The 25,503-nt window shown below is 40.0% G+C and overlaps 1 protein-coding gene across 1 annotated transcript in view; it reads right to left on the bottom strand.

The window, feature by feature from the left end:
- Positions 1–25,503, bottom strand: part of SH2D4B (SH2 domain containing 4B) — a 98,356-nt gene that overhangs the window by 38,605 nt on the left and 34,248 nt on the right. The window contains exons 5-6 of the mRNA XM_026854668.1: positions 17,418–17,625; positions 7,475–7,602 (exon numbers count right to left, since the gene is read on the bottom strand). Coding sequence (XP_026710469.1) covers positions 7,475–7,602; positions 17,418–17,625 — 336 coding nt within the window. The remainder of the gene's footprint in view (positions 1–7,474; positions 7,603–17,417; positions 17,626–25,503) is intronic.

Genomic DNA, 25,503 nt, shown 5'->3' with positions numbered 1-25,503 from the left:
ACCTGTTCAGAAAAAATTGCTGCCTTCTATCTTTAGAACTTGCCTAATCTCTAGAATATAGCTTCCAGTTAAAAAGCAGTCAAGGACAATGTATTGTAAAAGAATAAGATAGCTCATTTCACTTTAGCAATTAGCCAATTTACATTAATTATTCATTTGCCTCATTATACAGTTTCCCTCCTGTTCTTTGTTCTTCCTTTCTCCTTGCAGCATGATACAGATCACATAACCTCACTTTGATACTCTGCTCCTTTCCAAGGGGGCCCATGAGTCTAAAACATGTATTTTGTTTCCTAATAACCTGTCTCTGTAGACACTTTGGAACTGTAAAGGCACTATAAAGACAACTGCAGAGCCTTCAAAAGAACTGACGGACTGAAACAATCATTATGACCTAAGTGGAATGACTCAGTATATGAAGGATCATCTTATTTCTTAGAAAACAGCAAACACCCCTCATTTCTTAAGGAAGAAGCTGAGAACTGATTTAGAGCTGATGAACTATATAGGTCTTGTCATATGTTATGGGTCTGACTTGTCTTGTGACATCCATAACCAAGTAGCAGAATCTACCACAGGATCTAACCACTTAACTCCAAACTTTTTTGAAAAATACTATCAGAACATCCAGTAGATGTTTGATAGGAATACATTCTGGAAATATAAAAAATATAGCGTTCCATCTCACTGCAAGAAAACAGATGATCATAGCTCTAATAACTGTGTGTAAATCCACCCATGGAGAATATATATCCATGGAGAACATATATAAAACTGCAAGAACAAACTGGTTAGTGTATAGTGCCCAAATAAAACCTATATGTGTAGGTTATAAACATTACTGATTTATAATTACTTCAAAGTAAAGTAAAATTACAGTATTATTACTATTTAAAGGCCATGGTGTAAAACCAGAGAGCACCATATCATCAATCCTTTAAATGCTAGACACAGATTTTCCAGTGTGATTTGTCCCATTCGGTGTTTAGCAACCCCTTTTTTTAATGTAACAGAGGGCTCTCACTCATCCTGCATAACCACTGTGATATGAATATCATTCATCTCTGTGTCTGAATTCAGTGGTGATGAAAAGCACAGGATTAAGCAGCCTTGGAAGTTAATGTGCCCTGTTTAACAACAGAACAGGGACAATAGGGGTGACAGCAGTGCATCCTCCTCATTCAGGCCTACAGGATGCCTCAACCCATTTTCTAATGCAGGGTTATGATGGGAGCATAATTTGGGGTCCAAACTTGTTCCATATCTGTTCTTCCTGCCAAGATTCCCAGCAAAAGTAACATTCCTAACAATGGTTTTTGGAGAAATCCACAGATTGGGGTACTTGTTTTACATAAAATCAAATGGGTGGCAATAACTAACAGCCTGTGTTGACCTGAGTGTATCCCTGCAGCAGTCACAAGTCACAATGTCTACAGATATTCAAACTCCTGATCATAATTGCATCAGCTCTCTCTCTTTGAGAACAGGCTGGCAGAGTAGAAAAATCCACCTTTTTGATAAAGAGAGTAAGACATAGTTTCTTCTAAATCTAACATCTTGAAAATATTTTTAATCTTTCCCAGATAATAGTTCAAAATAAATTTTTATATTCTGTAACTTTTTAAATCTGCTACTTCTCCTTCTTCATTTATGTGCATAAATTAGAGACACACAGCTGTCCTGCAAATATGTGAAGAGGGACACCGTAACTGACAACTTTTATTTTAGCTGGTTTTATCATTTGAGTCACGAATTCTGATTCATTCCAGATGTTTCCCAATCACAGGATGTTTTAGATACCAAGCTTTGCATATAGCTATTTTTTGTAGGCATCTTTTGAGATCTGTGGAAGACAGTGGAAAAGCTCTCAATGAATTCAGGAGATTTTTAACAAGATCTTGTAGCTTTTCCCCAACAAAGTACCCCATCAACAATACTAGAATGGAAAAAGAGATCCCAGACCCTTGGGCTCAGTTTACTTAACCAAAGAATCTGTCTGTGAACTCTCATGAATAGAGGTAAAAGCTAGATAATGATAACGCAGTGAATTAGAAAATAGATCATCAATATCAAGAAGGCTGTACTTCTGCTGGATTTACAGCACTTGCTTTTTATCTTCCTAACATGCATCTATTGAATGACTGGAAGGTTCTTCTTCAACAGCAGAAGAAAAAAGTGTGGTTTTATGTTCAAAGCAGCAAACTGTATTCACTGTTAGATGTTTTTCAAACCAAACCACTGCCATTTCTGTGTTCCTTAGAAAATATTACAGTACAAGCTATATTTTATATTTCTCACAGTTCAGCTATACCAACATGCCCAGCATTGCCACTGCTTTTCAAGGACTCAAAATTAGTAGATTTTCAGACATATTAAATCTTGAATTCTTTCTTGAGAGCATGTGATTTGCAGAACCATTGTCTCAATTTAGGTCTGCTAGACCTTTTTCCTCCTGAAAACAAGATTCGTTTTGAAATCAATATTAGCCATCTGGAATTGAGCCTTGATATATAAACATTTGCAACATATGCAAAATAATTTGACCCTATTAAACTAAAAATTGTCTTCCCTGGCTCCCCTGACCTCAGGGATTACTCAGCTGCCTCTTCTGTCAGCATTTTTCTAGCCATCCTTCAGCTTTCTCTGATCGGCTTCTTCACCACTTGCCACTCCCTTAACCAGTAACTGCACTGCCATCTGACTTCCTCTGATAAAATAGTTCTCCACAATAGGAACCAGGATACTGAAATTACATTTTGAAGGTACAACCTTTAGGGCAACTACCTCATGTTTCCAGGTCTGTGATATCAGTCTCTGAACTTTTCTTTCAACCTGAAGGGAAGTAGAGACCTGATAGTGCTACAGTAGATGCTTAGCAAACATACAGACAGGCAATGAATAAATTCCTCACTTTCTCATATCCCATTATACTCACTGTACATCTGAGAGATTCCTTTTATATCATAGACAAATAACATCAATGGTCATAAAACGCTGGTCTCAACTAATGCTGGGGAGATATTTAGAGATCAGACGCACCCCCCCTACAAACAGCAACACTCTCCTATGTTCTGAATGGAAAATAACCAAATGCAGAACAGAATATGTAAGACCAAAAAGTCTAACATGTGAAGTTAAAAAAAAAAAAAAAAAAAAAAAAAAAAAAAAAAAAAAAAAAAAAAAGTCAAAACAGTGGGAATGGAAAAAAATGCTAAAACAAATTTCAGGCAAAAGAGAAAAGTTAAAGGACAAATGAAAGATAAATCAGACAAATGGAAATATTATCTGTTTCAGCCACCAGCATCCTTTTGTTAAATACGGGAGGAAGAGGCCTTTAGTTTTGTTGCCATGTGGAATTCTATTCCCAGTGTCCTATGCCTGCAGTAAACTGAAAACTACAAGTCGCTAGTGTCTATGATAAGAGTTTGGCAAAACTCTTCAACATAGAGGGAAGGCTGGTAACACAGAGGTTTAAAAGGAAAATTCCAGATCAAAGCTAAAACTTGGCCAAAACAATGAGAGTGTCTCCATTCCTAGACCTTTGAGAGATAGACCTCCCCTCCCATCCTAAACACCAAATTACTTCACAGCTTCTAAATGTACCAGCAACAGAGAACTTGGGAAAGCATGTTTTAAATCCAGATTTATAAAACAGTTCCACACATCTTGATACAACATTAGGATGCACTTGTAAATTAGGCTCATCTGCCTATGTTTATCAATTAGCAGGTAAGAAAACATAGTATGATTATTAACTTCCTAGTTATCAGAAGTCAGATATTTACCTTTAACTAAACTAAGACCTATTTCTTAGTTTTCATAGTGAAAATAATTATTTTCACTCAAACCTAAGGCAACTATTAAATAACACAAAAGAAACAGCTGAATTTTGTACAAAACATATTAGACACCAATTACCTTATATCCCAAGATAGTCTCAGTTCCACCTTAATGGCTTGCTCTGACTCTCCTTTATTTTAGCAATTTGAGAACTGAGCATTATTGCACTGTGGCCACTAAATGAGCATAAGCCACTTAAAAAAAAGGTTCATTGCTTCCCAATCCAAATGAAGTGAAGATCATCTAATTTAATGGTTTCTGAAGGGATTAAAGATGATTTTAGGTTGTAATAACATTTAAAATATTTTAAAATAACATTTTTTTTCTTTACAAACTTAAAAAAATATCCTGTATTGAAGGGGTAAATTATCTAATTTTTGGCCAGGATCTCTTACTTAAAAATATTAAAAATTATAAAATTTACATCAAAAATTCAGCTGAACATTACAGTTTGTATCCTTAACATGTTAACTTTTTAATCATGAAAACATAAAGCCTATTCAAAATGAACTAAAACCATGTTAGTGGAGTTCAGATAACTGATTATAATTTCAAGATACAAGTAGAGGTGGATGAAGTTGACCCTGACACTCGTTTAAGAAGTAGATTTTTGTGAATAAGGAAGGAAATGCTCAGATTTGAAAAGACTTTACTACAGATTTTACCACTCCATTTCAAATGAAACATTTTGTAGTGATTCTTCAAATGAAGATAAAAGGAAAATTTCAGGTACTTTAAATATGCTGTATATTACCCTGTTTCAAATATCATGAAAATGCCCAAGACAATATGTCTTTTAAAACAGAATCCAGGTCAGTTTGATGACTTAATGTGGGAAATATGCCAAATATATGAAGGTAAAAACATTTTTGCATTATTATTTGGACTTCTTTATTTTAGCCAAACACATCTGTCTCAAACCTTCATCTCTGTATAATTAGAAAATGTCATATTCCATAGTACAATTTGAAGACAGTGAACTGGCTAACACTTAACTTTAGCTAAAAAGCTGAGCAACATGACAGTCAAAGCAGGTAAGCAAAGGTCTATTGACCTTGGCAAAAACATGTAATTTTGTAACAAACTAATATCAGCCTTTTCAGTACTGCTGTAATAGATCTCTTAGTGCATTGAATTCAAAATACCCTTAATGTGAGGCACAATATTATCCTCTCATTTATGGTCCAAAACTGGGATATAAGAAAATACACAAGTTGCTCAAGGATGTGAAGGACTTAATTATACTTGTTTTGAGAGATACTCGAGGTTTTAAGAACCTGTCATCATAATACTAGACAACATTAAATACTAAGCAGCAGTTCCTTCCACATAGAAACATCCACCCATCCAAATGATGATTAGATTTTTGCCCATTTGGCTCAAGCGGTTAGCCATGATACTGGGCTTTGCAGAATGGCTTTCATTTGTAATACCAATTTCTTATACGTCAGATACGTTCTGCTGTATTTTTGTTCGCACACAAAAAACATATATGTGCTAGCTCCCTGAATACAATAACACAGAAGATCCTAAATATGACTATACAATAGAAGTCACAATCTGTATTTTAATGAGAAATAAATAAAGAATAAAAAATAAAAATTGTTTGGCTGGATCAAAAGTTTTTTGGTTACTATCCCTCTCCCATCTCCTCTGGCCCCCAAATGGAGGCCAATTCAATGAAGAAGGGGTGGGGTTTTTTTGGAAAAAAAGTAAATACAAAACAAAAGTTCAAGCATGTCAATACTTTCTAATATTTTTGTTCTTGTTTATTTGTCTGTTTTTCCTCAGTTTGTCTACATTACAAAATGTAACATAGATACCCCTTAACACTACCAAACATTGACTACTGCATCTGTAACAACCTGATGTTTAGCTTCCACCACTCCAGAAGAGTTACAAGGCAGCTGAGTTGTTCACTGAGGATTACGATGAGCTGCAGAACCAGAGCTGCAGAAGCTAAAGCAGCTAACCAAACAAATACATACCTAAGCAGCATTTGTGTGGGTCTGCAAATAAAAGCACTGAACTTTGTGCTGGGAATCTATCTTAATTATCTTTGTCAGGCTTCTTGAGTGGGAGGAGGACAAATGAAGTACTTTGCTCACTTTTATAAATGTCATTGGTTAGTCACAGTTTCTTAAGATATGAACCGCATGATCTGAGAAACTAAAAAAAATCATGTATTCCTCAATTCTTACAGTGAGTAACAGACTAATTCAAAAGCCACTGAAGTTAGGAAAAAGTCTACAGAGGTATTAGCTCAAGCCCAGATGCTTTCTTAAGGCATGAATTATGTTTATAACGATTCATGTCAATTTTTATGGACGTAAACTTCCCACAAGAACAGAAAACATCTACCATTGGACCACACAGAAAGATCATGGTTGAAAATACTTTTGAAAAATTTCCACAGATGAAATTTTAATCAGTTTGCCTCTCAGAAAGAAACCACACTAAATGTCTTTTGTAAGAAAACAAAACCCGTCTGCATCACTGTTCATAAAAAATTTAAGCATGTAGCATTTACAGTCTATTCATTATTGACTTCAGTGTCTTTGACTAATTAAGCCAATGAAATAGCAGCTTGCTGATGTCTTTGAACATTTGAGGATTTGTATATCATAAAAAGAAATCTGAAATATATGAAATATTAAACTTGTTCTGAAATCTTCAACAAAATCTTCCTTGTCTGGTTCAGTTTAGAACGGCCACAAAACTTCATCTTATGCTTAAAGAATCATGAAAAAAGGATCATGGTCAGCTTAGTGCTTTGAACAGAGAAATATCAGTCTCAGCAAAAGCAGCAATGAAAAAATACTGAGATTTAACTTTAAGTCTTTCCAGTCCCTCAATTATGTCAGCTTAAACCAGAATTCTTTTTTTCATGTTTAGCAAATACAAGATCATTGCTAGTACCTACAAAAATAAGATCTTTTACCTGTGAATTTGATATCAAAGATTCAGCTGCGTAGCAAATGCTATGCAGAGAAAAAGCCTCGGAGATGCTAGGAACTCCAGCACATGAGACAGCAAATTATGGATCTGAACAAGAATTGTTTTCCCCATTTCATGAAAACTGCCTAAATTAATACATTCCCAAGTCCTTCTGAGAAAAATCAACACCTTTCAATAATTTTTGTTTGCAAAAGAAAGCAAGAAATAAGCTACTCCAGTTTAAAAAGTACAACAGGGATTAAACAGACATGTGTTTAAGTCCTTCTTGCAAATCAGGTAAAGCAGAAACATGAATGTCAGTCATTCATGTAATCATATCACTATGGTATTCGCTAGTTCATTTTGGACTCCTGTCTTGGTCCTGTCTTTTGGACCCTGTCTTGGTCTCATTCTTCCTGCTTGGCTTGCTATTTTACAACAAGTATATATAGGCCAAAATATTCCTGAAAAATGCTTTGGTGGCATGAATCAAAAATAAGTCTACTTAATCAGTTAAAAGAAAACAGGAAAATCATATGCTAATAATAGGAATTATGCAGAATCTTGTTTTAGAACAGGCACTAGATCTCACAGTGTCAGTAGACTTCCTTTTCATGATGAAAGCTGGCAAGATTTATTTTGCCTGAGCATATGCTTGCAGCTCAATTGTATAGGAAGTGAAGGATCAGCATATTACCATGAAACCATTGAGCAATCCTGTTGGTGTTCCTCTCAAACCCAGCACGTCGAGGAATTTGCTCTTCTTTGAACCAGCGAATTATGACATTTCGGGAAAAGGGTCTAGAAGGACGCTCCCAGATGTTACTGCATTGAAAGGCAAATAATTACAGAAGAGTCACACAGAGAATCAGCAGTGTATGAAAACAAGAGAAAATATAAATATTAGTCTCTTTTTTATATAATTACAAAACCATACAGCTACAAAATGGTCAGGAAAAGTGCTGTTCAGTACAGTTTACTGAACAATTTTAAATTTTTAAAATTTGTAAAGTATTTTGAGTTTTTATGGAAACCAGAATATTTTGATTTTACATTTGTAATGGAACCTCAAACATTTTCTTAAGCACAGCACTTAAACTGAAAAACATTTTGCCATGAAAGTTGCAATGGACATTTCAGCCAGCTTTCCGTTTCCACCTCATTTTTATTCCAATGTACATATTGACAAGCAAAGTTTTTGGTTTGGTTTTTTTTTTGCTGAGAGTTTATTCCTTTTCACTGGCAAGAAATTCTAAATCAGAATCAGCTATAATAGGCTGTGTATCCAAAGCACTGATCATGATAGAGGGAATGTTTTATTTAAATTCTTACATTCCATTTGCATTCCCTACCCACTGTTTCTACTACTTTCTATGTATTTTAGATTATTTTGGCTAGCAGGAGGCAAATCAGGTAAAATATGTGGGAAATGCATCCAGCTACTCCCCAAGTAAGGACTAGGGTATATTCTATTGAGTGAAAGTATGACTGCATTCCAATTAAGCATACAATCTCATTTATGCTGATAGCAGTAGAAAAAGGGAGGTTTTACAATGGATTTCTGCATAGTTTTAAATCCCATGGGTTTCTGGGTACTCAAATTGTTAGCACAAATTACCAGATCTTCATCATTGTTCTTCTTTAGATAGACAGGATGAAGGATAGTGTGGGTATGTCTACTTGTACTGTAATTTCACTTTCATTTGGTGAGACACATAATTCACAGTGCACAGTCCAGTAGCTGGCTATATGCTTCTAGTTTTCCTATTCCAACTGCCATGGAGCTGCCAGTTAATACTGTGTTTTTCTAGACAATGTAACGGAGAACTATTACTAAAATTAGAATGTCAGCTCAGAAGTCATAAAACAGTGTTAATCTAATTTGCAAGATAATCAAGAACCCTCAAAACAAATCAGAGTTCTGCAATTCATGACAGCAAGGTGCTCTTTAGAAAAATAATAAAAGCAAAAATATAGATGCTCCCTGCTTGATGATATGCAACTGAGTCCTTCTCTCAGCTTCTCTTACTGTTGCTAAAACTAGTGATTGATTCTGTTGATATCAAGTGATGAAGCCCACAGTGACTGTAACAGTTATTGATAAATAACAAAAACACCTGTGAGTAGATCCGGCTGATATTCATAATAAAATTTGAAGATACAACCATGAGTGAAGGAAGACAGTGAGAATTCAGTTATAGACACACATTAAAAATACCAAACTACATACGTGTTTCTTATTTCTGTTTTTGAATATTTTCTATAAAGAAACAATAAACCTTTTAAATTACATGGCCCTACAATCCCTTCTGTTTTCTTAACTCATTTCTCTGTAGTTCAGTTTAGTTTTGAAAAAACAAAACAATACTGGTTGGTCTTGTTCAGTAAGAGCAAGAAGAAAGAAATACAACCTCAAAAGTAAAACACAGTAGGCAAAAGAATAAAAGTAAGCAGGCCAAAAGGTTTCATCAGGAAGAGAACACTCAGCAGAATATGAAAGATGGCAGGAAAAAAATCAAATGAAATCTTTCTAAATTATATAGAAATTATAAGAAAGATCTCAACAAAAATAATATTATTTTCATGTGACTTTTAAAAGACAAGGCAAGGCAAGGCAAGAACTATTGGAGCTATGCTTGATGCTGAAAAACTCAAACATAACACTGCACCCACATTCCCTTGAGGCAAAAATATCTGTCTCACAGTGGTGGTAAATAACAACATACTGTGTATCTTCTCCTTGACATCCCACGTCACTGGCAAAATAACATTTTAGATATACATCTGCTTTACCATACCAGTGTTAGGTGTGAGAAGTTGTATTGTTGTGTTGGTTTAGGACCTGCCAGGACCAGAGACCACGTTGCCATTGCAACGTGGATATCGCTTCCCCCTCTCTGCTGGGGAAACTTAACCCTATCCTAGCTGAATCAGGACATAATCCATCCCTTTATTCTATACCATCTGCGTCATGCCCGGCTGCCATTTAGCAGTTAACAATAACAAAATAACAATTTACAAAGGCACAGCAAAATTCACGGCATGTTCTCACTCAGAATCAAGTCCCCCTGTGGTACACATTGGACCTCTCCATTGTCAGCATCACCGACCAGGTATACCCAGGTCCTTGAACAACAGCAATCCCGTGGATGGGTTTGCCTTTGCCTTTGCCGGGCACAGGACTAAACCAGACCATTTTTCCCAATATATTCTTCAAGTGCACCATAGAGAGTTTATCCCCATCTAGGTTTCGACTGAGTTGGGCCAGCTCGCCTAGCAGATCCTCTTGTGATGACTATCCAGGTAGCCTTTGCTAGATGCATAACCCAGTCTTTAAAGGTCCCACCTCCCAGTGCTTTCAAATTGGTTTTTAATGTTCCATTGTAATGCTCAATTTTCCCAAAGGCTGGTGCATGGTAGGGGATATGGTAGACCCACTGGATGCCGTGTTCTTCTGCCCAGACATTTATGAGGTTGTTTTGGGAGTGGGTCCCGTTGTCTTACTCAGTTCTCTCTGGGATGCTGTGTCAAAACAGGACTTGGGTTTCAAGGCCCTGGATGGTATTTTGGGCAGTGGCGTGGGGTGCTGGGTAAGCTTCCAGTCATCCAGTGGTTACTTCCACCATTGAGAGCAAGTGGCGCTTCCTGTGGTGGGTCTGTGGCAGAGTGATGTAGTCAATCTGCCAGGCCTCTCCATATCTATATTTCAGCCATCACTCTCCATTTCACTGGGGCTTCACCCGCTTGGCATGTTTGATTGCAGCACATGTCTCACATTCGTGGATGACCTCTGCAATGGTGTCAATAGTGAGGTCCACCCCTCGATCTCGAGCCCACCCGTATGTTGCATCTCTACCTTGGTGGCCCAAGGTCTCATGGGCCCACCGAGCTATGAACAGTTCACCTTTGCACTGCCAGTCGAAGTCCACCTGAGCCACTCTGATCTTAGCAGCTCGGTCCGCCGCTGGTTTTGTCAATGTTCATCAGTGGCCAGACTCTTGGGTACATGGGTATCCACATGGCACAACTTCACGAGATTTTCCACATGGGCTGCAATGTCCTGCCATCCTTCAGCAGCCCAGATGGTTTTACCCTTACATTGCCAGTTGTTCTTCCATTGCAATAACAATTTCCACAGGGTATTCGCCATTGCCCATGAATCAGTGTAGAGATAGAGCCTCGGCCACTTTTCCTGCTCAGCAATATCCAAGGCAAGCTGGACCTCTTTCACCTCTGCAAACTGGCTCGATTTACCCTGTCCCTCAGCAGCTTCAGTGACCTGTCGTGTGGGACTCAATACAGCAGCCTTCCATCTGCAGCGGGTGGAGGAAGCAAGCAGCCGATTCAATGTGAATGATAGAGCAAGCTTCAACCTTACTGAAAGAAATGACACCTTATATAAGCACTCTACAATAATCATGCATACTACTCACAAATCTATTGGATACATGTAAAAGGCTACATTATACTATCCCAGCCCTTTGTGGCATTTCAGGTATGTCACAACACCTTCATTCTTCTGGCCTGCTTTCTTTCCCAAGGATGTTCCTTTATCATACACAAGGTCATAATGTACCTCAGTTTCTCTTTTTGTTAACATAACAGTTCTTTGTTAGCATAACTGTACCCTGGGTTTTTTCCTTTGTTTACCTCAGATGGCTGCAATCAGCTTCTGCAGAGACCCATGGCCTTGCTCTCTACAAGCCGTTCCCCAACATCCATCGTCGATGTTTTCCCACAGTGGGACAAGACCCATCAGTGAACAGGGCATATCGCTTCCCCTCATCCGGCAGCTCATTATATGGTGGAGTCTCCTTAGCACGTGTCACCTCCTGTTCTGGTGAAATCCCAGAATCTATGCTCTCTGGCCAGTTAGTGATTACCTCTAATATCCCTGGGAACTGGGGTTCCCTATTTGAGCCTGTTGTGTTGTCAACGCAACCCATTTACTCCACATGGCACCTGTTGCATGATGTGTGGAGGAGGCCTTTCCTTTGAAGAGCCACCCCAACACAGGCAGTCAGGGTGCCAGGAGGAGCTGTGTTTCATTGCCAACCACTTCTGAGGCAGCCCGAACTCCTTTGTATGCTGCCAGTATCTCCTTTCAGGTGGTGCATAATTAGCTTCAGAGCATTTGTATCCCTGGCTCCAAAAGCCTACAGGTCGGCCTCGGGTTTCCCAGGTGCTCTCTGACAGAGGCTCCAGGTAGGGCCATTCTCCTCGGCTGTGGTGTAGAGCATGTTCTGCCCTTCCCAGATTGGACCGAGGCCTACTGCCTGGGCAATCTCCCACTTAATTTGTTCAAAGGAGTGTTGTTCCTCAGGGCCCCATTCAAAATCGTACTTCTTAAAAGATACACGGTAGAGAGGGCTCACAATCAGGCTGTAGTCCTGGATGTGCATCCTCCAGAACCCCAGAGTGCACAGGAAAGACTGAGTCTCCTTTTTAGAGATTGGTGGGGCCATGGCTGTTATCTTGTTTATTACCTCCATTGGGATTTGGCGACACCCATCTTGCCATTTTATTCCTAGGAATTGAATTTCCCTTGCAGGCCCCTTAACTTTATTTTGCTTAATGACAAAGCAGGCCTTCAGGAGTATTTCAGTTATCTTCTTCCCTTTCTCAAAGACATTCTCGGCTGTGCCCCCCCATACAATGACGTCATCAATGTACTGCAGGTGTTCTGGAACCCCACCTTTCTCCAGTGCAGTATGGACAAGTCCATGGCAAATGGTGGAGCTGTGGTTCCACCCCTGAGGCAATCACTTCCAGGTGTACTGGATGCCTTCCAAGTGCAAGCAAACTGTGGCCTGCACTCTGGCGGTATCAGAATGGGGAAGAACGCGTTTGCAATGTCAGTCGTGGTATACCACTTGGCCGACTTCTACTCCAGTTCATACTGGAGCTCAAGCATGTCCAGCACTGCAGCACTCATTGCTGGCATAACTTCATTCAGGCCACGGTAGTCCACAGTTAGCCTCCATTTACCTTTAGGTTTTCTCACTGGCCATAGACGGCTGTTGAAGGGTGAGTGAGTTTTGCTGATCATCTTCTGGCTTTCTAATTGACGGATCAACTGATGGATGGGGACCACGGAGTCTTGATTGGTGTATTATTGCCACCGTCTTGGTAGCAAGCAGCACTCGTTGCATCTCAACCTTAAGCACCACTCTGAGAGGCCCAGTAAGGTGGACAACTCTTCAACCTCCTACAGGGCAGATACACTAAAAGCTCACCAGTACCCATTTGGGTCTTTGAAGTACCCTCTCCTGACATAGTCTATGCACAGGATGCACAGGGCATCTGGGCCAGTCACAATGGGGTGCTTATGCCAGTCCTTCCCAGTCAAGATCACTTCAGCTTCTAATAGGGTCAGCTGCTGGGATCCCCCTGTCACTCCGGAGATGCAAATGGATTCAACCCCACTGTAGCTCGATGGCATCAGGGTGCACTGTGTGCCAGTGTCCACCAAACCTTTACCCTTTTGTGGGTCTCATGTGCCCGGCCATCGGATCCACACTGTCCAGTAAATCCGATTTTCCCTTTCCTCCACCTGGCTGGAGGCAGGGCCCCTCTAATCCTGCTCAGCATCACTCACTTCTTGTAAGAATGATTCACTGGTCCACTCAAGAGGGTCAGACATTATGCTGACCATTCTATTTTGTCTGGTGTATTTCTGACTGGACACTGGAGCTGCACTTTTCTTGGAGGACTCCCCTTTTGTGATAGTCTTCCCTTTCAGCCTCTCTACTCGTGCAGCTAGTGCGGCAGTGGGCTGTCCATCCCACTTCCTCATGTTTTCCCCATGGTCGTGGAGGAAATACCACAGGGTGACTAGTGGTGTGTACCTTCTGCTGCCTTTGTCTTGGGTGGGGAAACTTTTACTTCCAGTGGCTGAGACATCATCCCGTGCAAGTGGAGTGTAGGACATGTTCTCTTCCATTTTCTGGACCCTCTGAGACAGTTCCTCCATAGATGAGACCCATGAATGTGGAGATGGAGGGATATTTCCATCATATTGCCGGAGCTTGCCAACCACTCCATCCACTATTAGAGTGTGGGTGTCTGTCCACCAGGACACTATTGCCAATGCTTCTGAGTGTGCTTCTGGTGCACTCTTCAGAAACTTTCGCGACATCAGGTGTGTGCAAGGGGACTCATCTGGGTCCATGGATGACTGCTCATCATTCAGATCATCATAGATCATCTCAAACACAGCCAGTTCCCTGAGATTCTGAATGCCCTTCTCAGTGTTGGTCCATTTGCTTAGCTGACATAGGATATCATCCTTGTAGGGGTACCTCTCCCTTACACTAAGCAGGAGTCGCCTCCAAAGACTGAGGGTTTGAGTCTGTTTCCCTATTGCCTTATCAATGCCAGCATCCTTGGCCAAAGATCCCAGCTGCTTGGCCTCTCTCCCCTCCATTTCAAAAGTACTACCTCCATTGTGCCAGCATCAGAGCAGCCAGGTGCAAATCTGCTCTCCTCCCAGGCGGACAAAATCTCTCCACGTATCTCGCAGCTCAGTTGGGGATAGAGATCAGATGATCACCTCTGGCCCTTCCTCCTGTTCCCTTGATGGGCCTGGCTCATCCCCATCCCCCACTTTGCGAGCTGACTTTCTGGTATATTTGGTTTTCTGTATCAGGGTGACTGATACCGGCACTGGCTGGCTCTCTAGCTCAGTTGCTGTGCTGGTGGATGCGAGTGATGCTGGCTCTGTCTTTTCCCCAGGCCCAGATACTGTACCAGTAAGTTCATTCTCAGATCCTGCAGCCCTTTCTCCCCCTTGAGAGCAGTGGGTGATATTAAAAAGGACACTGTAGGCATGGGCAAGTCCCCAACACTTTGCAGCGAGTTGTCTCTCCTGGGTTTTGGCAGATTGGTAACACACCCTTTCTAAGCACTCCATCAGCTTTTCAGAGGTCTGCATTTCCTTTGGGTGTGAAATTCCAAAACATTGGAGGTGCTACCGACTCAGGCCTTTGTCCATCTTTTCCCACGCCCCTTGCCACTCACTAATATCTGACCTCGGGGCAGGTTTCCAGGCACTGATATTCTTAGTGAAGTGCCGCATGGCCAAAACCAAAATCAGGCAGACATTCAGAAGGCATTGTGCCACGATCACACTGGCTCCAAGGCTCCAAGGATAATTGAAACTCCCCAAAGTCGAGAGGATCTCTTCCCCTGGCTCACCCATAGACGGGGTGAGATCCCTAACAAAACCTCAGGTAGCAAAGAGGTACTTGCCCGCCCCTCCACACAGTGATACAAAGGCATTATAAGCAGTCTATAGCCCATATAACAACATAAGACCCTTTATATATTTTCCACCAATAACGCCAGCACTGGGATCATACACTGGATATGAGGATAAATCCAGCCCCACCAGACAAGCAAGTGTGCCAGCATTGCAAACATTTTCTTATCAAACAAATACAAATACAAACAGAGAAATTACACTCAACAGATTGCTGTATCACACTCTGGTCAGGGTCTGTCCCTTTTTTTCTTATTTCAGCCCTCTTGTGCCCCACGTTGGTGTGCCAATTAAGGCTGTGGTGGTTTAAGCCCTGCCGTGACCAGAGACCACGTTGCTGTGACCCCTCCCCCACCGTCAGCTGGTCAGGCTGGATTTGAGGCACAAACCCCGGGTTGAAATAAGAAGAAATTTAATACAAGAGTGTGATAAAAAATCTGAACAACAGTAGCAATGATAACAACAATAAAGAGCAATAACAGTAAACAAGACAAAAGATATAAAGAGAAATACAGCAGTGGATACAGACAGCCCCGTTGCTTCCCCTCACCAATGCCACAAAGGAAAGAGTTCCCGTGCTCCCGCACAGGACCTGATGTCATCATGGTATGAATAACCCGGCTGGAGATCACTTCCCCCTCTCTGCTGGGGAAACTTAACCCTGTTCTAGCTGAACCAGGACAATTATATACATTTATGTACATTTATTATTAAAGTACATGTTTAAAGCAACTTTTATTTGTCTTGATATCTTCACAATATCTTCACATGGACAGACGTGTTGGTTTAGGCCCTGCCGGGACCAGAGACCACTTTGCTATTGTCCCTCCCCCACCCTTGGACATAAGTAGGGCACAAACCCCGGGTTAAAATAAGAAGATATTTAATACAATAGTGTGATAAACAATCTGAACAACAACAGTAGCAATGAATAACAACAGTAAACAGTAATAACAGTGAACAAGAAAAAAGATATACAGAGAAATACCACAATGGTTACAGACAGCTCACTCGAGATGCTCCCGCCACCAAAGCCACAAAGGAAAATATTCCCACTCTCCCATGCCCGGACCTGACATCAGCGTGATATGAATAACCTGCCTGGAGATCCCTTCCCCCTCTCTGCTGGGGAAAACTTAACCCTATCCTAGCTGAACTAGGACAACAGACAAAGAGGAGCCTCAGGAGATAAGAAAAATAAATACTGCCTGCTTTTTGTAATATAGGCATAGCTTAGAATCAGACAAATAGTGCTGAACATGAGCTGGATAACGATCACAATATTTTTCAGATCTTTTTTCAGGTCCTTTTTGAAAGGGATCATGCCTAGCACCACCAACTTCTATAGTAAATAACCTCACTTCAGAAGCTCAGAACCTGAGGTTAAAGACACAGACCATCTTTTTCAAAACCTGCCACTTTTACTAGTGTTTTTATTACTTCAGTTAGAAGAAGACTTTAAGTAGTTTGGAAAATAATGAGAGAATTCCTTTGACAAGTTGATTTGATGGTAACTTTAAAGATCCTGCTATCTCTGAGAGTGAAATTCTGATTCCTCCTGAAACTGGGAGTTTTGGCTCCCACAGAAACTGGAGGATTTCTGTGTCTCAATGCAGTAGAGCAAAGACCTTGTCAAATCAGAATATATTTCCAAACAATGAAGAACTGATTCTCTCTGCTACTATACTGACAAGTAAAGAAAAACAATGTAATGGGACTCTCCTTTCTGAGCCTGAATATTGTTTATTGCGATTTTTTTTTCAGCTTTTAATGCTAACATCCTGACTGTGCTCAAATTGCCTTTATTGCCACATGAAGCCAAATTAATGGTATAAGAAATAATGAGGAGAAGAGTGATTAGTCAGCTTGTTAGCACTCATCTGCCAGTTTGGATTCTTTCCTCTTCTGCAATTCATGGTGCTTCCTAAATAGTCAGATGAATAAACACCAAAGACACTTGATTTTGCCTGAAAATACCTTAAACCCTCTGAAATTTAGGAGTAGGACAGCTCTCTGTAAAATATTTTAAAGAGCTGTAAAGCAGCAGGCAGTTTTAGGCTTGAGGCTTAAGAACTGCCTAAGAATTCGTTCATTTGACTTCTCCATATCACAGTCTTGCATACTAATCTAATACTGACTTTTGAAGGACTCATATCTCTCTCTCTGAACTCTAAGAAACCTGTCTAAAAAATAAATGGCATTTAGTTTACATTAAGTATTCAATTTGTTTTCATTTTTCTTTAAACATTCTTTGTCTGGTCATATTGAAAGAGCAAGACTAATTACCAGCAACTGAAGAAGAACTTGTTAAAATGGTGAGGACTGCAGAAGGAGCACTTCAACAGAAAACTATTTCAAAGTCACTCCAGTACAAACCAACCTGGATGCTGCAGAGAGGGACAGCAAAGGACTTCCACTATTGTTCAGTTTTATTTCCTGATCATTATTCAGGCTTGTCCCCTGGAACAAATTACTCAGGCCAGCCACTCTTCCCTTCTGGATGGCACGCAAGGATTGTCGTCGGTATTCATCCCGGGCTCTGCGCGCTTTGTGGCTTCTTTCCTCATCTGCAGCTTTGGACCGGCGCACTGGGTAGAATGAATAAGAAGGATGGGGAAGACAGATTTTAGAAATACAGCCATTTATCCCTTTCCTTATACAACAACTTACTATCTGTATTCCTTATATAACCTGATTTTACAAACGTATCAATGTGTCAGGATTACTGTGGCCAGCAGGGACAGGGAAGTGATCTTGCCCTTGTACTTGGCGCTGGTGAGGCTGCACCTTGATGAATTTGTTCAATTTTGGGCCCCTCACTACAAAAAGGACATAGAGATACTTGAACATGTCCAGAGAAGGGCTACAAAGCTGGTCAAGGGTCTGGAACACATGTCCTATGAGGAGCGGCTGAGGGAACTGGGATTGTTAAGTCTGGAGAAAAGGAGGCTGAGGGGAGACCTTATCACCCTTTACAACTACCTGAAAGGAAGCTGCAGAGAGCTGGGTTTGAGCCTCTTTAGCCTAGTAGAAAGGGACAGGACAAGAAGGAATGGCCTCAAGTTGCGCCAGGGAAAGTTCAGACTTGATATTAGGAAGCATTTCTTTACAGAACGGGTTGTTAGGCATTGGAATTGGCTGCCCAGGGAGGTGGTGGAGTCCCCATCCCTGGAGGTGTTTAAGAGTAGGGTTGATTTGGAGCTTAAGGATATGCTGTAGGTAGGAACTGTGCTAGGAGAACGGTTGGACTAGATGATGTCCAGGGTCCTTTCCAACCTAGATGATTCTGTGATTCTGTGAATTACAATGCACTATCAAAGAGATGGCTAACTGGATGACTTTCCTGATGCTTCAAATACAGGCCCACCACTAGATGAAGCATGCCAGACTTGAGCTATCTATGAACTGATCACTGTCAATAACTGAGCCTCTACATACTGTGATTACATCTGACACTTGATTTGGCTGTAATAAGAGAAATTCTGCTTCAAGACATCTTCTGTTGTCAGTGCACCAAGTGTTCTGTTTCAAGACAGAACATTAACTATTGCTTAAAATTCAGTCTGTTTAACAGAATTCTTTGCAACTATACACATAACTAGAACTGGAAAAGCTACTTCCAAAACTTACAATTATAAAAACTAACATACAGGTAACAGGTTTTGTTGTTAATGTTGCTTTTTTTCTGAAAAGTAGATGTTATCTTTGTTACGGTACTTAAAGTCACAGAATTCTTAATCTTGAAAACTGCAGTCTAAAAATGGTTTCAGTAACAATGGAGAAATTAATGGTGAATGGCATTAGAAACAGCATGCTGATGCTATGGATTGGGTTGTCTCACACTCGAGTCTCTGAAATTGCATATGAAGAACTGGAATCAGTACTGGAAGATTTAATATACATATTAAAATTTGTTACATATTCCCGTATCCTGAGATGAGACTGCTGCTCTGTTCATTGCAGGTCAGGTATCTTTCACTAAAGTTTCTTCATTTTAAAACTACTGTACTAACAATCCTGTCTTCAAAATGGTATAATTTAAATGCACCAAGAATTGCACTGCAAATATTCATCATCTATCAGCTCTTTTTCTGGTGCCTCAAGCCCTATTTTGATAATTTTTTTGAGACACAAACAACTTGAGGCAGGCAAATTATTCCAGTGAAAAACAAACCTTTAACATCCAGTGAAGAAACTATTAAGGAAGGAAGCTATTGCCTCCAGCAGCAATTATCAGTCCTGCCCTGACTATCTTGGCTTAGATCATACCCAATTCATAAAGTGCACAGAACTATTTCTTACTCTACTGTGATCATACCTGCGACTAGGAATGCATGATATAATATCAGACAGCTGCCTTTCATTAGGTTGCTTGCACACCTCTGGTTTACACTACTGATTTAAAGCAAGCAGAAATATTTGTCCAAATTATTAAAAGGTTTAGTGGAATCAAGAAATAAAAACACTCAAAGCAAAATGAAATGAAATAAAACTCTCTGGGAAAATGAGGGAATGAGAAAAGACCTTTAAGTTTAGAGTTATATAATATTATCATAGGTAGAAAAGATAACAGCACTAAAAGCTCATCAGTAACATTAATGAACAAGTTATAAGTGCTTCATATGTACACAATCGGCAGGATTTCAGTTTCATTTAAGCACATACCTTGTAGTTTCAGCTAAATACAGTAAAAAACAACTGTAGAGCACAGGTTTCATTATTTATCTTACATTTATCTTAATTTTTAAGGGTAGATAATGTCATCTAAATATACTACTTCAATGGGTCAAGTATATTAGTTACAAAATTTCTGTGATTTATCATTTGTAAAGCCACTCAGTAATGGCTGCTTTAAATGTGGATTTGTGTTTGCAACAACACAAGCGACAGTAAGGAAGACGAGTGCAATGCAGCTTGGTAAGACATTTAGAAACTAGTCATTGTCACAATCTCAGTATACATATTGAGGACAGACTGTCTGGAGTTTTCTGGGATGTTTTTCTACCTATGTACAGATTGCCTTGTAATGAAAAAGGCAAAGTATCTTCACGACACATTTTCCTCAGCCATAGATACTCTTTTCAACAGATATTCGTACTGTATTTTTGCTAGCCAATAAATATATACCATCAGAAGCCTGTGACCTGGACCACATTTTCCCAGCCTGTATCAAAATGCAATCTTTCTTATCACAAAACAATGGGGAGAGGTAGCACAGTTTGCAACTGTCAAATATTAACATTCAGAAAATTTTTATATATGTCAGGATAGGGAGGGCTGTAGGCCATACATATCTAAATGCATGCATACAGATTATACATATACATATACATATACATATACATATACATATACATATACATATACATATACATATACATATACATATACATATACATATACATATAACATATACATATACATATACATATACATATACATATACATATACATATACAGGCATTTCTTTCATGTTATGAAGAACTTTTATTTAACTTTCCCAACTGAGGTATATGAAAAATTATACCATTGACCGTAGGGATGCATAGGGTCTCTTAATCCATTCTTTTTTTCCATTACTGGAGTCCTGATTTTCTCCTTATCTCATTCCTTGTAGTTATTCCCAGAAACCTCTCCCTCTTTACTCACATTCCTCTATCTCTAGGAGTTATCTAGTACAAGCTCCTCCTGTGGATCTGTGTTGCTATGTTATCCCAAGTTTCTTTTAAAACTCTCTGACTGGTCAAAGGACTTTGTATCTGGTAAATAATCAGAGTCACTGGCATCAATAACTAGGTTTTGTGACTGGAAAGAGTACTGTAGATAAAGATTAATCCACCCATTGCAGTCACAAATTTACAAAAGTTTTCCATTACACTCCAGACAAGATGATGTGTGTCACATGAACTGTCCTCCATTACTGACACCTCCCACCAATGAATCTAACTTGAATCATGGAAAGTCAAATCTGGTCATAATAGCAGGCTTTTCTTACAATGGAATTTAATTAATATTCATATTTCTCTCTGACGCTGAACCATCTCACTAGAAATCAGAACATTATATCTGGATCAAGTGTAGCACAAATATTCAAAGAAGCCACTGCATTCTGCATTACTTGTATTTCAGGACACATTATACCTTTCTCAGAATAAGAAAGCAAAAGTGGTCAGGACTTCTAGTACTATGGTAAATTGGAAGAGATTACTTTTCTTGACTAGCTGTCCTTTTACAGTAAATGTACTTCTGACATGACCCCTGCGCAAAGCATCAAATTCAATAGTCAATATTTTCAGTAGGGAGTCTAAATATTCGAACGATGTCTTCCATCTGTAAAATCTTTGAATTATCACCATGGGTCCATATATCTACTGTTGAGAATTACTACAAATAATAATTGACATTTTCTTCATATTCATTTTACATTCATGAATAATGTCAGGACTGATGTGACGGTTTAAGCTCTGCCAGGACTGGAGAGCACGTTGCTGTTGCCCCTCCCCCACCCTCAGCCAGTCAGGCTGGAAGTGAGGCACAAACCCCAGGTGGAAATAAGAAGAAATTTAATACAACAGTGTGATAAAAAATCTGATCAACAACAGTGGCAATGATAACAACAATAAACAGCAATAACAGTAAGCAAGAGAAACGATATACAGAGAAATATTACAAATAGTCATGGAACAGCTCACTGCCACCAAGACTACCAAGGAAATAGTTCCCGCACAGCACCTGACATCAGCATGGGATGAATAACCTGGCTGGAGATCCCTTCCCCCTCTCTCTCTGCTGGGGAAACTTAACCCTATCCTAGCTGAACCAGGACATAATCCACCCCTTTATTCTATACCATCTGCATCATGCCCGGCTGCCAATTAGCAGTTAACAATAACAAAATAATAATTTAGAAAGGCACAGCATAGTTCACGGCATGTTCTCAGCCAGAACCAAGTCCCCCTGTGGTACGCATCGGACCTCTCCATTGTCCTGCAACACCCACCAGGTGCACCCAGGTCCTTGAGCAAAAGCAATCCTGTGGATGGGTTTGCCTTTACCTTTGCCTGGCACAGGACTGAACCAGACCATTTTCCCAAAGATATTCCTCATGCACACCACAGGGACTTTATCCCCATCTACAGCACATAGAGGTTTTGGATGAGCCGGGCCAGATCGGCTAGCAGATCGTCTTGTGTTGACTAGCCAGGTGGCATTTGCTAGATGCACGTCTCAGTCTTTGAAGGTCCTACCAACCAATGTGGTTTTTAACAGTCCGTTGTATTGCTCGATTTTCCCAGAGTCTGGTGCGTTGTAGGGGATATGGTAGACCCATTCAATGATGTGTTCTTCTGCCCAGGCATTTATGAGGTTGTTTCGGAAGTGGGTCCTGTTGACTGATTCAATTCTCTCTGGGGTGATGTGTCGACACAGGTGTTTTGCGGAGAAATCACTCTATAACTTTTGGGGTTATAAAGTGGGTATGTTTATTTAGCGCTGGGCGCATGGGGGATTGCTTCACCACAAGCATGCGTATCGTTTGCAGCTCTCGTCCGGCTTATATGTTACAAAATAGTGCATATTCATAAAACGTCTATACATATACATAGTCTACCCCTGCCTCCCCTCGCTTCTCATGGTAATCAGGTCTCCTCCTCTTCTTCGCTGATGAACTTTTCTCCCTGTCGCTCTGCGCAGCCTCAGTTGTTCTCTGGCTTTCTTCCAGGTCAATGTTTTGGGGTTGTCTGTTTTTCAAAGACTAGGAGGGACTTCTCTTTGGGCTAGGAGTTAATCACCTAGCAATGTTATTAGTACTTGGTATGTCTTTTTCGAACAGTCCCATACACCTCCCCTTGTTTTTGCGCAGGCCTTGCACCATCAATCTAAGATTGTTTAGACTCCCTGTCTCATTCCCCCCTTTTCTTCTTACTTAGTAAATTCTTTTACTACTTATTCATCTACTTCTTAATCTATTTCCCTTGCCCTATAATATGTTAGTACTATCCTACAAATTAGTTAGTGTATTGCTTAAAGCTTGGATTGTGATATAAAGCATCATACATAGCTTGCAAGCGTTTTGTAAATCTCCAGATTCATACATATATAGCTACAGTAAGGATTAACAAGATTGCTACAGATATTAATAAAGCAACCACTGGGTGAAGGGCAGTGTTTAAGATTCCAGTAGTTGTCGGCGACCATTCGAAGAGTGTATCCCACCAATTATGTTTCCCTTCCTGCTCAACTATCTTTAAGACCTTTTTTATCCTTTCTCTATCATGAAAGGTTGTGAGCAAAGTTTCTTGCCCTTTTTCTTTAACTTATTCCGGTATCCGGTGTAAGTCTGGGTGTTTTAATAGGCTTTCTATATGACTGACATTTAAGCCTATGGGGGCAGGAAGTACCTTTACCCTGAGTCTGCTTTTCAAGAGGGAATGTGTAACTACTGGGGCAGAATAAGTGAAATCGCATCCTAGGATGATGGTGAAATTACAAATACAATAATTTAGATGCTGTATCAATTTCTTCTCTCGCCCATCTATGATTATTGTGTCACACAGTGTCCTTAAACATGCACATCCTTTTCCAGTATAGACAACAATGGTCCTCAAATCTACATTGGGGCGTGCTTTAAAGTGGCAAATCTTTTGGTCAGTATCTAAGCAGGTATCCTGGCTTAGTAAGGTATTACTTTTACATATAAATCCCTGTTGTTCTTTCATGATACAGGGTTTGAGATCTACTGCTTGTTATTTATTACCAGTATTCATAGTCCAGGTCTTATGTTCAAAGGGGTATAGCGGAGTCTTATTATAATTGATTCCAAGACTTACAGTGGGGTGTATGGTGATTAATTTTGCATGACCATATTCCACCATGTTTGTAATTTTTTTCTGTGGCACTATCCCAAATTATTTTTCGAATTTCAGTGGGAAGTGTACCCTCCTCTCTTTCCCTTATTACAGATTCTGCTACAGTTTGCATACATAACTGGGCTTGTATGTAACTTAGAGCTACGGTGATATCACCTTGTAACGCTCTCAAGGTTTCAGCAATAAGTGTGTGGTCCTTTGTTTCTTTTTGTTCTCAATCTGGCATTACTTTTGACATTGCCCATTGATGTACCCTTAATGCTGATAGTGAAGACTTGAATGGCTGTTGTAATTTTGATATATCCCTTGCAGTAGCTGCTAATTTTTTTGTTATTACTTCTGAATCTATTGAATTTAACACTCTTAATTCGGTTCCTAATACTCTGGTTAGGTCCCTCTGTGGTCTTTTCCGGTAGGCATTTCCCTTTTTTCTTAGCCAAGTTGTACTAGAGTAGTTACTGTGTTAAACTTAAAGGATAGCCCTAGTTTATCCTTAGTCCAGAGACATGTCACAGAGATAGCAGGTTGAGTCAAAGTAAAATTATACTAGCATTCTAGATTTTTGGATCACATTTAAGACCAATACTTGACACAATATATTTGGGATTTAAGATCTTGATCTCAGATATTGTAATCTGACGCACTGACTAATGGGTGATTTCATTCATTACTCGACACCCTACTCTAATCTTTTACCCTACTGTTCCTTATAATTGTGGTACTCCATTGACGTCTTTCCATTCAGTTTTTGTATACACCTCTATTCCCTGCATCACTACAGTAGCTAAAGTCAAGGTTGAGTTTGTATTGGTTATACCCATGCTCCCAGTATACCCAATGTACACCTGGGACCACGGCCATTCAGTGAACCTTTGACCGGGTATCTGGGGAAAGGAGATTATTAGACTTATCATGAGAAGCGTAGTCTTCCAGGCTGACTCTGTGTAACCTTTCATGGGGATTTGTGGGGCCTCTTTACTCGGGTGTGATGAATCCAGGCTGAGTATTCTTTAATCTTGATGGCCGTAAACATTGTGAGTAGCACTTGAAATGGCCCTTCCCATTGTGGTTCCAACGTCTTTTCTGTAAGAGACTTAACACACATAATCTCCAGGCTGAATGTTATGTATAGGCCCATCTAACCCTCTACCCCGAGTTCCAAATATATGTTTCCTAATTTGAGTTGCTTACTTAATGCTATCATGTATGAAATCATAGTTTCCTCCCCATCTTGCATCGATGTTCTTTTCTGTACCGCTTAAGGTCTGCCATATAACATTTCAAAAGGGCTCAACCCTTCCCTGGCCCTCGGTTTTGCTCATATGCACAAAAGTGCCAGAGGGAGAGCCTGGGGCCAGGTCAGGTTTGACTCTTGTCTAAGTTTCACTATTTGCTGTTTAATCAAATGGTTCATCTTTTCTACCTGGCCACTAGATTGGGGACGATAAGGAATGTGAAATTGCTAGTCTATACCTGGTTGGTGACTGATTTGCTGAACTACTTTCGATCTGGGGATATAGTTGCTGGGACCCCAAAGTGTGGAATTATTTCTTGTACTAATATTTTTGTCACTTCCCGGGCTTTGGCAGATCTAGTGGG

Source organism: Athene cunicularia (genome assembly GCF_003259725.1).
Source record: "Athene cunicularia isolate RWA chromosome 9 unlocalized genomic scaffold, athCun1 chr9_part1, whole genome shotgun sequence".
In the NCBI taxonomy this organism is placed as follows: Eukaryota; Metazoa; Chordata; class Aves; order Strigiformes; family Strigidae; genus Athene; species Athene cunicularia.
The sequence above is the reverse complement of the archived record's forward strand: the minus strand, read 5'-3'. Positions and strand labels throughout refer to the sequence as shown.